Source organism: Alternaria metachromatica (assembly GCF_023757995.1).
Source record: "Alternaria metachromatica strain BMP 0045 chromosome Unknown scaffold_5, whole genome shotgun sequence".
NCBI lineage: Eukaryota > Fungi > Ascomycota > Dothideomycetes > Pleosporales > Pleosporaceae > Alternaria > Alternaria metachromatica.
This window is the reverse complement of record NW_026055496.1, coordinates 455,236-469,770: the sequence shown is the minus strand read 5'-3', so window position 1 is coordinate 469,770 and position 14,535 is coordinate 455,236. Positions and strand designations below refer to the sequence as shown.

The 14,535-nt window shown below is 51.9% G+C and overlaps 4 protein-coding genes across 4 annotated transcripts; 2 read left to right on the top strand and 2 right to left on the bottom strand.

Moving 5' to 3' along the window:
* Positions 1-130: 130 nt before the first annotated feature.
* Positions 131-3,013, bottom strand: J4E83_003092 (uncharacterized protein; the record flags this gene model as incomplete). The annotated part of the gene is made up of 8 exons (XM_049330032.1): positions 131-378; positions 474-748; positions 1,119-2,003; positions 2,056-2,343; positions 2,403-2,473; positions 2,526-2,560; positions 2,615-2,720; positions 2,771-3,013. The coding sequence occupies 8 exons, from the start codon at positions 3,011-3,013 to the stop codon at positions 131-133; spliced, it is 2,151 nt and encodes a 716-aa protein (XP_049190528.1).
* A 1,422-nt stretch (positions 3,014-4,435) lies between these two features.
* J4E83_003091 (uncharacterized protein) lies at positions 4,436-5,616 on the top strand (the record flags this gene model as incomplete). The annotated part of the gene is made up of 3 exons (XM_049330031.1): positions 4,436-4,655; positions 4,708-5,028; positions 5,081-5,616. The coding sequence occupies 3 exons, from the start codon at positions 4,436-4,438 to the stop codon at positions 5,614-5,616; spliced, it is 1,077 nt and encodes a 358-aa protein (XP_049190527.1).
* A 3,132-nt stretch (positions 5,617-8,748) lies between these two features.
* J4E83_003090 (uncharacterized protein) lies at positions 8,749-9,432 on the bottom strand (the record flags this gene model as incomplete). Its single annotated transcript, XM_049330030.1, has 1 exon — positions 8,749-9,432. One exon carries the CDS (start codon positions 9,430-9,432, stop codon positions 8,749-8,751), a length of 684 nt encoding a protein of 227 aa, XP_049190526.1.
* Positions 9,433-9,618: 186 nt separating this feature from the next.
* On the top strand, positions 9,619-10,575 carry J4E83_003089 (uncharacterized protein; the record flags this gene model as incomplete). Its single annotated transcript, XM_049330029.1, has 3 exons — positions 9,619-9,850; positions 9,913-10,015; positions 10,065-10,575. 3 exons carry the CDS (start codon positions 9,619-9,621, stop codon positions 10,573-10,575), a joined length of 846 nt encoding a protein of 281 aa, XP_049190525.1.
* Between the last annotated feature and the right edge of the window lie 3,960 nt (positions 10,576-14,535).

Sequence of the window (14,535 nt, the reverse complement as noted above, 5' to 3'; positions counted from 1 at the left end):
GTGACTTAAGCAAGTAAATTTTCCCTGCTGCCTTTTCACTGAGTCTACCTATTCCCCCAGCCCATCGTCTGTATAAGCCAACGTCGCTTCCTGTTATATCCTCTATCACCACTCTTGCCCTATCCGCTGCCTAAGCTCCCAAGAACAAAGTTCCAATCATGTGATCCACCTTGGTGGTGAGCGCATCAATGGCAGTGTCTCTGTTCTCAACCTCAACACTGACGACCTTATGTGCCACGCCACCTGCCTGAACGATGATACTGATACACGCCTGACCGTTGAGGGCTTGAAGATTGCGACTCAAGACGTGGACATGATTCGCCTTGATCTCTTCGCCGTATTGAGCCTCCTTGTGGTGGATGATCGCAGCGAGGTTCCCTGATAGAATTGTTAGTTATTTGTAGTAAGAGACGTTTGCATTCAGGCAAGGAGAAGAGTAATTCAGGTGAGAGAAGGTCAAGAAATACACTTACCGGCGAGAGTGAGGACCTTCCTTTCATGAAGTGTGGCTTCAGTAGCGACGAAGTTGATGAAGTCGCCCCGGAACGGATGGAGGAGTTCGATGAGACGCTGCCTCACACTCGGAGCGACCAAAGTGTTGATAGTTGTCACGGCTGGAGCAGGGAACTGAGGCGGGTAGTAGTTCGTGCCATTGTTACCGCTCTGGTTACCGCTGCCGCTGCCACTGCCACTGCCGACACCAGAGTAGTGAGGACTGTTGTAGATATCTTGAAAGGCGCTTCCAGTGCTGGGTGTAGAAGAGAACGACATCTTGGATTTAGAATCGGAAGTGTGGGGTGCAGGAGGGTAGGCGGACTCGGTCACGAAGACATTTATTATACCCATGAGTAAAGTGTTTGCGCCAAGCCAAGAAGATCCACACTGGCGGTCTGTACGCGGTCACCCAGGAAGGCCCATGTAGACTGAATATTAGTAATACCCGTCAGATTTGTTTGCTATCGGGCGCCATTTGCGCCGGACACGTTATAAGCCATCAACCAATCGCAATTCATCGTGACCAAGGCGCAAAGATAACGGGGAAGCCATTGATGCTGAGTGAACGCAACCGGGCGCTGGTATCAACATCAATCCATGCGCTTTCTCATCAGTGGGAAAACCTGAAGTCCAGCCTCTTCATCCCCTCATCCTTTGTGTTGAAAACATAATCCTCCTGCTCTTCCTTGGTCATAGCTTTCCATTGCCCATCCCTTACGCGATTCCTCCAAATGTAAAATGCCTTCACAGCATAAAATAAGAAAACGTTGTATACACAGATACCAAGCAGTATCCTATTTCCCCTGCGATACAAGGGCTGATCGTCATCGCGATAAATATTAGTAGCGATGATATTGCCAGACTGCACAAACATGTTGTAGAAAGCCGCAGAGACGGCGCGTGTACGGACGGAATTCGAGTTCTTCGCGTTCCAACTTACGAGGATGGCGTGGCAATACGGATAAGACAGTAGACCTGTGAGGAGCGCGTACCTGACCCAGGGATTTGCGTCTGCGGGCAGAACGACGAGTGCGACGAGCCAGGGGAAGATCCAGATGTTTGATAGACTGGATATCATGGAGCGTTCTTTGAACTTCTCGGATAGCCAGGTCACGGCGAGAAGCTGAACAGCGTAGAGAAACTGGCTGGGTATGGCGAGTAAGTTGGCTTCGAAGACGGAGAAGCCGAGTTGGCGCAGAATGTAGGAGAGGTAGTTCTGCGGTGGGTTAGGTGGGACATAAGCGGTGAGGCCGATGATGTAGAGGGGCCATTGCTCCCAGTCGCAGGCTGCTTTCCAGAGGAGCGGGAGGCCGACTGCTTGGCGGTTGTTCATGTCGCCTTTTGAGGGGTCGTCGCGGAGAACGCGGTTGACGAGAATGTACTCTTCGTGTGGGGTGAACCAGCCGTTTTTGCCGCGGAACCAGTGTTGCGTTTGGCAGGCGCCTGGGGGCATGAGGCCAAACGAGAGGATGCCGATGGCTAGAGTCATGATGCCTTCGATTAAGAACCTGTCTGCGTTAAAAATGATGCAAGCTGAGCAACATAGTATTGGAAGCTCACAGATACTGCCAACCTCCCCAGCCATGAAGTCCTCGCATCTGCAATATACCTGCTGCAAGCAGCGAGCCGACGATATTACAAGTGCTCAGCGCAGTCCAGAACCACGCCAGTCGGTGGGGAAGTTCAGTGGATTTGTAAAAGTATGTTAACCAGAGGACGATGTCTGGGATGAAGCCTCCCATGAGTAGACCGAGGATACACCTGATGGCGAAGTAGTGGGCTTTGCTCTTCATGGCGCATTGTGAAGCGCTGACAATAGACCATATGCAGATAATGGTTGGGATCCACCTGCCATACGGTCAGTCCTCGAAGCCTGACGGGACGGCGAGTAGGCCAGATGGACCTACCGATCAGCACCTAGCTTCTTGCTAATTAAGCCACTGGGAAGCTCGGCAAAGAGGAAAGAAGCGAGAAAGATCTAGCTTTGTGTCAACGAGAGTTCCAAGAGCGACGAACTGCATCAAGCTCACAGTCTGACCATAATTATAGTCGTTTGTATTCATGCCTGATCCAAATCAGTTATCTACCATATGTTTCCCTTCATCTAGATGAAACGCACCTAGGTCTTTCAGCAGATTGTCTGAGATCGCTCTATTGATGTTCCTTCGATTCAGCTCCATCGATATGAACATGATCCATGCCCAGAGAGCTATACGCCAGTCCAGCTACACCGAGAGCGTCAGCCCTGATTAGTGCCATGCCTGCATCTACTCACCTTTTTGACCAGACGTTTCTCTTCTTCGGCTTCCCATGTATACGTCGGGTCGAACCGATGACGTCCTTCGTACTCGGCATCGTCGTATATTTGACGCCAGCGCTGAGCCGTTGCTGGGTCACTGAACGGATGGTCTTCGTGTGAGCCATGATGTGGCGGTGGTGACTTCGAGCCGTGTGACGACCTTGAGTCAGCGGTTTCGGTGATGGGGGCCTGCTTTTCTACTGGTGTAGATGCAGCCATATCTGCAAGGATAGATGAAAGCGGATTCCTTCTCGTGATTCTCTTTGATCTGGCTTAGACCAATCGGCCGGTACTGATTGTCTAATGTACCGAGGGAGTGTTATAAGGGACCGGATATGTTCATACTTAGGACTTGTATCGACAGATGATGCAACTCTGGGTACATGTGACAACATGCGCTAAAATGAAGAACCTTACCGTCTAGACAAGGCTCTGAAAGCCGAGAGACTTGGTTACGAAAGCCATAGATAAGGAATGACGTTTATGCGATGGAAACTCGATACCGATGATCGCATGCGAGGAACTTCATTGACAGTGCATACATATCCAGACAGAGATATGCTGATAGGTCAGTTGATGATACACTCTAATGCCGCCGTGACCCTGCGATCTGAGTCGAGAAAATGTCTTCCGCGGCCACATGTGAATCCTAATTTGGCGTAGGGAAACAGACAGTGCAGCTATAAATCGACCGCATGCGAAAGGTCAGTCGCACGATAGCGTATATTCCACTATCGCCTTAGATCAGTCGGCGTCTCTGAACATCGATACAACAGCCGTTCATCGGAAGGATACGACATCCATGCTGGCAGGCTCGTTCCGAAAAGTCCACCCTCGGCTCCGTGGGCTTGGCATGAACGCTGTTGGTGTACTTCGATTGTCATATACAAGGATCGATATCAGTGTTTTGAGAAGAGGATCCGTCTTTGATCGCCGGTGCATCGTAGCGAGGTATGTTGCGAGAATGGCGAAGATGTCGTCAGACACTACCGGAATAGCCTACGCGAAATTTGCACTTAGCAATCTGAGTACCTTGTAAGGGTAGCGATGTCTTTATTGAGACGGTTGAAGGTTCCTGTACATGCCGGCGATGTTATCGTGAATGACGCAGCTCGAAATAGCAAGGGGCTGGGAAGTCGCGGTCGCGTCGCGTTCGGTCCAAACTAATCGAGGACTAGTGTGCTCACTCCACCCTACAGGTAGGAAGGCATGAACGACGAAGCATCTCTCTGCCGTACTAACACTACATCCGCCGTTGCATGCACTGAAAGGACGCGACGCGTTATTTCCGGATCGATGTCATTGCCAGCTGTGAATGGGACTCTGCCAAGCAGCACGCCATTCCACCCCCACATGTCGTAGCCTCAACCCCGCAACACCTCGTCGATATCGCGCATCATGGAAGATTGTGGTTGCAGGAAGCGACTACCGCCACTATCATAAGTGTGCCGAGAATGATTGCACCATAGTATCCATGCGATGATGCTACGATGCCAATGTACAAGCCGACGAGCTACTGTTCATCAGTCTTTCGATGCGAATTCGCTCAGGGATAGTAGATGTGGCGAACGCGAGTAAGAGATAAGTGTGACATCGCTCTGTCGGAATGCGAAATACCCTGTAGCAGTGCAAATCAGCATCATGACTACGAACACCTTGACCACCAATACCATTGAAGACACAGGCATCAAGACGCAGCCTGGATATCCTCGCGAGCCTCTAAAGATCAAAGGCGTTCTGGATGCATTTGAGTCTTTCGACGTTACACCAGTCATCGGCCGCGAATTTGTGGATGTGAGTCTGAAAGAGTGGTTGCGCGCGCCAAACTCCGACGATCTGATACGCGACCTGGCAATCACAAGTAAGCAACACTCAATATTTTCCTAATGACTGAACACTAACATTCGGGAAAGTTTCTCAGCGCGGTGTTGTCTACTTCCGCAAGCAGGATGATTTGAATGATGAACTTCAAAAAGAGCTGGCCCAGCGCCTCGGCGAGCTCTCTGGTAAACCAGAAACATCCAAGCTGCATATCCATCCTGTGAGAAACGCGGGAAACCGTCTTGGAGGCAACGACAACGAGATCAGTGTCATTAGCTCGGATTTGGCGAAGCAACTCTTCAAAGAGCGATCACAGACTGGCAAGCATGGCTGGCACAGCGATATCACTTTTGAGCCAGTACCAAGCGACTACGCAATCCTGAGAATGACGCAGCTACCAAAGTCAGGTGGAGGTGAGTGCGAGAAGTAGTCATACCCCCGTTGACTAGGCTAAGAATACTCTAGATACTCTATGGGCATCAGGGTACGACCTTTACGACCGCCTCTCAAAGCCGTATCAGAAGTTCTTCGAATCTCTCACCGCAACATACGCCCAACCAGACTTCAATCGCGCGGCGAAAGAAAACAACTTTCCCGTTTACACCGCTGCGCGAGGTGCACCGGAGAACACTGGTGACTCTTTGACCGCTGTCCACCCATGCATCCGCACGAACCCCGTCACGGGATGGAAGTCACTCTACAGCGTTGGCCACCACGTCCAGCGTATCAATGAGCTGAGCTCAGAGGAATCAGAGCGAACTAAAGCCTGGTTCCTCCAGCTAATCACCGAGAACCACGATCTGCAGATTAGACATAGATGGCAGAACCCAAATGACGTCGCCATCTGGGATAACAGAAGCGTACTCCATACAGCGACGTACGATACCGATGGCCAAGGCCCGAGGAAGGGGTATAGAGTGGTCAGTTTGGGTGAGCGGCCATATCTGGATCCACAAAGTACGAGTAGGATGGAAGCCTCGAGACTGGCGGAGGGACAGTAGCGCGGGATACGTGCAGGTCTAGAACGCCTAGGTGTCACATTTGCTCAGCAAGAATGAGCCAAAGCAAGTCCAAACCAATGAAAAGGAGGGCAAAGAAGTGCGGAACAAAGCCTAGTAGGCTGCTACGATCACGTGCCCATGCATGTCAGCTTCTGCCTACACTATTGAACGCCCCTACGACTGCGGGTACGCTATTGAATCTGTGTCATTAGCTTTTCTCGCTTTGCTAGGCATCCTCATTCACGTGATGTATACATCTTTCTGCCTTCCCACTAAACCTGTCTATCTTCTGAACCCATTGTCTATATAAGCTCGCATCACTTTCACTTGTGTTCTTCATACTTACCAGCTAGGGTCAGCGAGCACACGCATTCGCATAGACCGGCTTAGATCAGCTGCATAGCACCATTGCGGGACTGGTCTTGTCTGATGGCTCTTCGTGGGCGGTCTCTGGCATAATTTTTGATGGCTTTTTCATTGGTTCCTTGCACTGTGGTGAGAGGACTGAAGAAGGAGTGCGTATACACTTGGAGGCTCGTGGAACATGACATAGTATTGAAAAGTAGTTCAAATAGATAGTATCTGTTCGATATCATGATGTTGATCAACCCAGATTGAACTCTTTGATCTCGGGTTGTAATGCATCCCAAGAATCTTTCAGTACAACGCCTAACCCTCGTCTCTCAGCGACGTTTCCAACCCATTTGATCCACATGACATTGTAGAACGATGCTTTCCGACTATTACTCCTTAAAGATACTCCGCTAAAAAACTTCTGGTACTCCTCGAAAGAAAAATCAGGCCACCCATACTCTTCTACTCCCACTTGTTGCAAAGTTTCGGCTTCTGAGATAGCGACAAGCTCACAATCACTACCATCTTCGGGTTCATGGCCCAAGATCTCGCACGTTATGGTAATATTGCCGATTATCTGCTTATCGTTGCGCAGCATACGGTGCCTGTTGTCGCCAGCCTTCACACGCCCAAAAGTCAGGTGTATGCATGGAGCTCGGCAGCGAAGAACGATAGAAATTGAAACATGTGGCCTTCGCTCGGTTGGGTCTACGGTAGGAAGTGGGAACGGATATCTAGTACTTTGTGAACAGGCAGTGTTCGTGAAGTAGTCGCCTTCTGGGTCGTAATTTCGGCTCCATCCCGTGGGAAGTGTCTCGTCAGGGTTTTTCCGAAGAGCTTGATATCGGTAGAAACCGTTGAACTGCGAACTACTTCCATCCACCGTGTTCGCCAACCGATACTCTGCCACCGGTTTCAAGGTCGCAATAGCGACCCAATCTAACTCAAGGCCGGTATCACGAAATATCCTGGGATAAAAGGGATACCAAGCAGACAGGCAGTCTATGGTTCCGTTCTTCCAGCCTGTCCACGACCAACTAGGTTGGCCCTCACGTCTACGTGCGGAATTCTGAGGTCGCCAAAGCAATGCGATATCGAAGAAGAACTTCGGTATGCCATGGAGTAGACCGTCTGGGAAAGTAGCGTCCATAATATCAGTAGCACCTGCGAATGCTGCTTGAGCGTCTTTCTCGTACTTGAGATCCCGCGAAGAGAAGTTTTCCACAAGCATTCCCCATCGACCGAGGGTCGGTATCTTGGGAATCAAGGACATCATGCCCATTGGGACGCCGAGATGTGGGCGCTCTGCTGGCCATATAGTGTCTTCCATCCTCAAAGACGTGATGCTTTCGCGATCGTGGCTGTCTTGCGTAGACGTGATCTTGTCAACGCCCTCTCGCCATTCACAGCGTCCACATACCCACGACACAGTATTTCTGAAAACAAGGAGACGGCGCGAGAACAGCGATTCTTGAAACGTCCAGCCCCTAGTTGCCCATTTCGAATCTCTTGGATACGCATTCCATCGGTGGTAAAACGAACTGGGATTAGGAGTCCGGTTCGTCGAGGGACCCCCAATACCCCTCAGACCGTGTCCTGCATCCTCGCCACCCGCTGCAACGATCGTGAACTCAGCGCTTGCGTAGATACGGGCCATAGCCCGCAACGTAATGTCCATCTTCTCTGAACCGGCATGTTGAACAACGGATAGACAATCCACCCACAGGTACTTCTCGCCTAGAGCTTTGACTAGATGAATGGCATCCCGAATTGTGTCAGGAAGCACTACATTGTTCGATGGCTCGTACAAAGCTCCTCGCTGCAGCAAAGTTTCGATGTTGTTCGTCGTCGTCTTGAACATCGGCGCATTGCCCCACACATACGAAAGGGCGACATACTTGATTGGCGACGAAGTGGGTAGAATGGTAAGCGAGCCACTAATCACGTCGACCAGCATGAGCTGATCGATGCTCTTTGCCAAGGCGTTGGAGTAGTTGTCGTTGCAGCAAGCGCCGTGTGTTGCACGACAAGCTTGACGCCATTGTTGAATGTGCTGGAGATCAACGGTAGGCGTGATTGGGATAGAAGATCTTTTGGCACGAGGAGGATCAATGCTAAGGAGCCCCGATGATAATTGCGGGATACGAGCTGGCGGTGGGGTTGACCGGTCGCCGGTAAACGACTGTTCACCGCGACCAAGATCGGATGACATTCGGGAGGCAATAAAGATTCGAAGGACACAGAGAACTATACTTTCGTAGTCTTTCGTGATGGCGTAGTTAGGGCAAGCTTGAGTTTTGAGCTCTCAAGGTCAAACAGAAGCGGGGTTTGTGACGTGGACAACTTGCGGCTGAACAGTATTCAGCTGCCTTACGTGAGAACGCACATGGGTATATTGATGATTCGCTGTCATAACTCGAACCTTGAGTTGGTCGGAGAGCATTGACGTATTCTGAATATCCCGCTTTGTTGGCCACTGGTATGCGTGTATAAACACCCAGTCGTAAGCAATAGCGGATACGGCTCGTACTGTGTGACGCAAGACGTACTGTGCTTGCTATGCGGCCGAGCAATTCCAAGACTCTCACGTGGGGGCCGCAAATGAATGTATCTCTAGTTCGCTGCCCCAAGCAGAGGAGGCCCAGTTCTCGAGAAAGCCGGGTGCCGACAATGGAATTGGGATTGCCTATATTGTCCGCCAGCGGCATGCGTGCCGAAGACCTCGTTCTCAAGTAACGGTGTTTGCGACTTGAACCGGAGAGTACACTTGCTACTACTCTAGAAAAAGTCGAACCCGTTCCACCAGATATATCCAAGCACAGCGGCCACGCTTGTGACCGCAAACGGCAGACTCATCTCCACAACGCTCCAGATCCAGAGTGTACCCACTGGAGGAGCTGACTTCATGACGTAGAAGTAGCCATGCTTGTTGCCCGAGTATATCAGGTAGCACCCCGCCACGACTGAGCCTCCAAAGAATGTAGCGTTTCTGAGTATGGGAAATCGGTACGAAAAGTCGACGTGGGTGAGGTAGACTGCTAAGATGAATATGGGCCACGCTGTGAAAGCGCGCCACAGGATCTCATTCCAGAGTATATCTTCCCGGTATTGGCTGTATACGAGGACGTCGAGGGTGAGGTGGAGGACTGCCATGGAAATGGAGTAGAGGATGGAGTCCCCGAGGGGGCCGATCGGAGGGACATCGTCGGGCGATGCAGGTGTGGACGCTACGGGTACTTTGACAACTCGCGTTCTGCCGTTTATCTTGTCCAGCTCTCGCTGCCTCTCTTCGGCCAAATCGAAAAGTGTCTTGCCCGTTGGCTTGGAGAAGTCGGGATGCTTCAGAATCATCTCGACGCCATCTTCATCGATCTCGTTGGTGGGCTGGAAGCCGCTTCCTTTGCCATTGGCGCTTGTCTTGGACTCCTTGGCGCGTCGCTCTTTCCTGTTGCCGGTAGACATGGTGATGTGTATCGGGGAGTGTGGTGGTTTGGGACACGTCGCGTGCGGCTCTAAGGAATCTCGAAGATGACGTGGGTCAAAGCTCGTTCCAGAACCTCAATGGCTTCATGCGAACGCGCTACCTCTCCTGACGCAGGTACATAGCAGCAATACAGTAGCAAACACCCAATCGAACATACTCCTTATATGCGCTTGCTGACCATGAATTGGACTGTGTGGGCATCGGTGCCTGTCCTCATCTTTGTTTTCTGGATGTACACCAGCACCCTCGGCGCGTCTTTCCCCACATTACAAAACAAACGCATCCTACTGTTGATCGCGCATCCCGACGATGAAGCCATGTTCTTTGCGCCGACTTTACTGGCATTGACGCGTCCGGAACGCGGAAATCACGTCAAGATATTGTGCCTCAGTAGCGGTATGGCCCTCACAGCTCCCCAGTGCTCTCAGAGGCAATCACTCATCTCATTCGTGCAACAGGCGATGCCGATGGCCTTGGCGAAATCCGCAAGAAGGAGCTGGTCAAGAGTGGGCTGCAGCTGGGAATCGGAAGCAAGGAGGACATTCTCGTGGTGGAAGACAAGTACGCATCAACATGCACGTCCGACTGCAGCATACTGACTATGGACCAGGAACTTCCCCGATTCCATGACAGTAACATGGCACCCTCGTCTAATCTCCAACCTACTCACTACCGCCTTCGCCCCGAACATGACCTCAATCTCTTCCAAGGAGGCACCGCAGGCGACTGTCGACACCATAATCACCTTTGACGCACACGGCGTCTCCGGCCACCCCAATCACAAGTCGCTCCACGACGGAGCGCATACCTTCTTGAAGGCGCTCATGCACCGACACAGCGGGTGGGAGTGCCCTGTCAAGCTGTACACCCTCACCACTACCTCCATATTCCGTAAATATCTTAGCTTGTTGGACGCACCAGCTACAATTATTGGCGCAATTCTCCGCAAGAAAGAGCTCGGAGGCTTTCCGACTCCACTCCTGTTCGTCAGCTCACCGGTCGGTTACAGGACTGCCCAGAAAGCCATGACCACGGCACACGAAAGCCAAATGCGCTGGTTTCGTTGGGGCTGGATCTCCCTGTCGCGCTACATGGTTCTCAACGATTTGAAGAAGGAGTAGTTGCAGTGGTGTCGGGAGGCGCACCGGGAATCTATTGTAGCCATCGAGACCCTCGAGTCTGAACTCTAGTAGGCCCATGCTGAGGCGATAATGTGCTACATATGCGGCGTGGCTGACAAACGGGCAAGAACACCCCATCGCAATTTCCGGACCCTGAAGTCGTGTAACATACCAAGGGAGGCAACTGGCGGAACACGGCAACACTGCCGCGGACAATGGGCTCCACCATTGGTCGTGCCTGAGGAACCTAGGGATGCGCGGGCTTGGAGGTCCGTGTGACTTTGGCATTACACAAGAGGCGTATATTGCATTTTGCTCACAGCCTGCTCACTCTTGCAATCCTCATGTCCTAGGAGTGTATTGCACGTCCTCTCGACAAAAAGCAGAGTCTGCGACTTGCTTTCACCCTTCGCGTTCTGCATACTTTGCGCAACAGACAGCAAAGGGCGCCGGGGAAGAGGTCCGCAACCACTTGGAAGGCATCAATCGTAAGCTGGACGCCGATCTTCACATAACACCAACTGACGCGCTGGTCTTAGACGAAACGACTTCGAAAGCCCGTCCGACGCGCACAGCGTGTGCACACCATGTCTTCTCCGCCCCTCCTTCGCCTGCCCGTCGAGCTTCATCTGGAAATAATCAGTCTTCTCGACCTAAGCAACAAAGCCAACTGGGCTTTCACAACTCGCTATTTCAGATCAATCATACCCACCCCGACGCATGCCGAGTTTCTGGCCGCCGAAGGAACTCCTTGGGCCAAGACTAAACAACTGTATACTTGCAAAGGCTGCATCCGCTTTCACCACTGGAAAGCCTTTGCCGACGATATGAGAAAAGGCAAATGGTGTCGCAGTGGTATTTTGGCCCACACAAGATTTTGTCTCAAATGCGGGGTAAGCGATGCGCTGTACGTCCCAGGAACACTACTCACAATCTGCAATCGAGTTCACGTACTCTGCCTTTGCGGACTTCTCACAGATCAAGTTGGCGACCGTCGTGGTAGGTGCGCTGGTTGTTCCCCAGGCCCGTCACGCAACTACAACTGTGACTACTTCAACAACGACGATGACGATGGCTGGAGGCAAGAACGCGCATCTGATCGAAACCACCTACGAGAGATGTACGACTGGCCTGAAGAGGGACGCCTCTCAAGGTACTAAGACCGAGAGTGTTGTCAACGACTGTGGGTAGGCAGCATGCCGTTGGTCGCAGCTGGAAACAATGATAACCTTGCGTACAAAGCTGGAGCATTTCACGGCCACGATCTCATCAGATACGAGACGATGCATCTTGTATAGACCACGGTTGCTGTTATTCTGGCGTTGTCCTCCTGTTCACGTTTGCCACTGTGTTCACCAGTAGACCGTTCGCAGACGTTCCTCACTCCACCACGTCATGGCTGCTGTCAATATTTACAAATGCTCTACCATTCATAAGGTACCCAACTTATGGTCCAGATCGACACTTTCATAGTTCACTGATCTCTGACGTTCGAGCCATTTGGAAGTAACGAAACCTCTCAAATCACACCTTCGCTTGCTCTTAACCTGCGCTTCGCTATCCAGATCTCCCATAACCATAGCCTCAATTTACTGAAAATGCCAAACCCAGCGAAGCTCATTTCTGAACCAGACTCACCGATAGTCCCACCCGAGCGGCCAAGGACCCTCAAGCGACGCATTTCTTCCGGTTTTAATACAATCCTGGCAGCCCTTCCCATACGAAAATCAAGCCCGCATATCAGTTCAACTCTACGATCATGCACGTCACTCGGAGAAGAAGTCGTAATGCAGCGAGACGTTGCTGGCGCTGACCAGCAGGCTTCTCAACTGCCTCCAGTCATTCGACTGCAGGTACCATCGCTGTCCGAAACCAGCCAGCCCTGTCCATATGATGCAAGTGAATATCATACCTTCCCCAGTGTGGAACGTCGACGCTGCGATTTCTGTGGCATGCGGCCACCGAAGTCGCCCTCTAGCGAACCATGCGATGAATGTCAGTCCCAAAGCGCACTTTCGCACATGAAATCAGCCTTCAGACGGAAGCCGGGTCGTAAGGTCAATGAGGAACCAGCAGTTCGAGAACCTCGTCCACAACACAGTCCTTCATCCGAAGAATGTCCGCGTATAGTCCCTCCAGAAATCGCGGCGAAAAGGATAGGCAACCCACCACGGAGAGCAGCACTGCCTGTGCCGCGACCTGGTGCTATCAACCCGGCGCTACAGCAGAGAAGTGCTACCAGGAGTGAAGATATTCCCCGGCGATCGCAAAGCGCTCTTGAGTTCAACGAAGTGAGGCCAATCAGTCCCAAACTACATTATCATCGTTACTTACGCAACTCAAAGGATTACCCATACGTGCGCGAAAGTGAAGTATCGCAGCACCTGGATGCCATACGTGCCGGAGCCCCAAGTCCGCTAATCGATTTCGCCCGTGCTGCCCGTCGCAAGAAAACTTCGGATCCGACTACAGACTTCTCCGAGACGGTTTTCTATGGCCAGAAATTTTCAGCCGCCTTCACTAACAGTGCAGAGCAACGTCAAGCGTCGCAACCTTCGCGCAGCAACCTAGTTGTGGAGGGCTACCTCGAAACCGGTGGACATGTTGTTGTTGAACGACCGCATCCTGAGCAGCAAGCCAGCATCGATGCACAATTGTACCATAGTAGTGTCTATCCTAGACGCTCCCCAGAGCAATCAGGGCGACAATCCCGGGCTTCAAGACGGTCAGCTGATAGTCGCCGTCGCTCGAGACATAGAGACTCTGAAGATGACTTTAAGACAAACGACCAGCTACCGGATTTTCAAGAGGGTCCTGCTTACGATGAAATGCCAAGATTGCGAGGTGGTAGTGGAGGAGACGAAAACAACCATACTCGTACCTGTGGTCTGACGATGAAGCAACTGCTACTTACTTGTCACAGGCCTGGTCGTGGTGATAGCACTGATTCAAGTAGCGATGATTACTTGCCACCAGCGAGAACCCCCAATATCGCCGAAGTTGCACGCGCTTTGAGGAGGGCACACGGTACATCTCGCCTTCCGAAAGGTATCTCGAGACGCGATGGATGTCAAGAGACACCACGAACGGGCAGATCCACATCTGGCGGCGGAGACGTTACCAATTTACCAACCTCGCGCACAGCAAGTTTTGCCGCTACATACCCGCAGCAACGCTCGATCTTCTCTTATCTACCATTGTTCGGTCTCGCCTCAATCTTTGCTCGCCTCACAGGCCCTTCTATCGATACCCCCGCCATCTCCGCGAGTCACACCATACAACCAGCCACACTCCCTCCAACGGTCAGCCTTAGGGGCGGCGCCGGCTCACCTTCCGCTCTACGAGATCATCAGCGTGTTCCGTCTACTCTCTTCTGGCTCGCAGGTGGGAAGGGTAAACCGATTACAACTGCTAGCTGGAAGAGTCAGAAGCCCCAAAGGAGAATGGGTGGAGTGCTTGGAATGGCTCTCCACGGGCTAGATGCAGGTACCGAGTACGGATCAAGGAAAAGTGCGAGAGATGACAATAGTAATTCTGAGCTTCCGCGACATGTTGTAGCCGCAGTTGTACCCGGAGCAAGCAGGCCTGCAGCGAAAGAGAAGGCAGAAAGCGTGAAGTCAGGCAACTCTCACTCTTCTAGGTCTTCCTCTTCATCAAGGAGTAGCGTAAAGAGTCATGGTAGTCACCGTTCTTCAAACTCGCACAAATCTGCTGCCGCAAGTGGTGAGGCACAAAGGGAGGTACCTTTGGATTCGGTACCTGAAGAAGCTGCTGCGTCAGCAGCACATTCTCCTCAAGCTGAACCTGCAGCCGCAGAGGGTCCACCGATAGAAATACCAGCAGAAGATGCTCCTCCCGCCGAGGATGCGCAACGAGAGCCTGCGGGCGGTGGTGATCAGGGTGCTGCACCCGCTCCGAATGAGAATGAGAACGAGCACGTGGGAAATGCAGCAGCAGAAG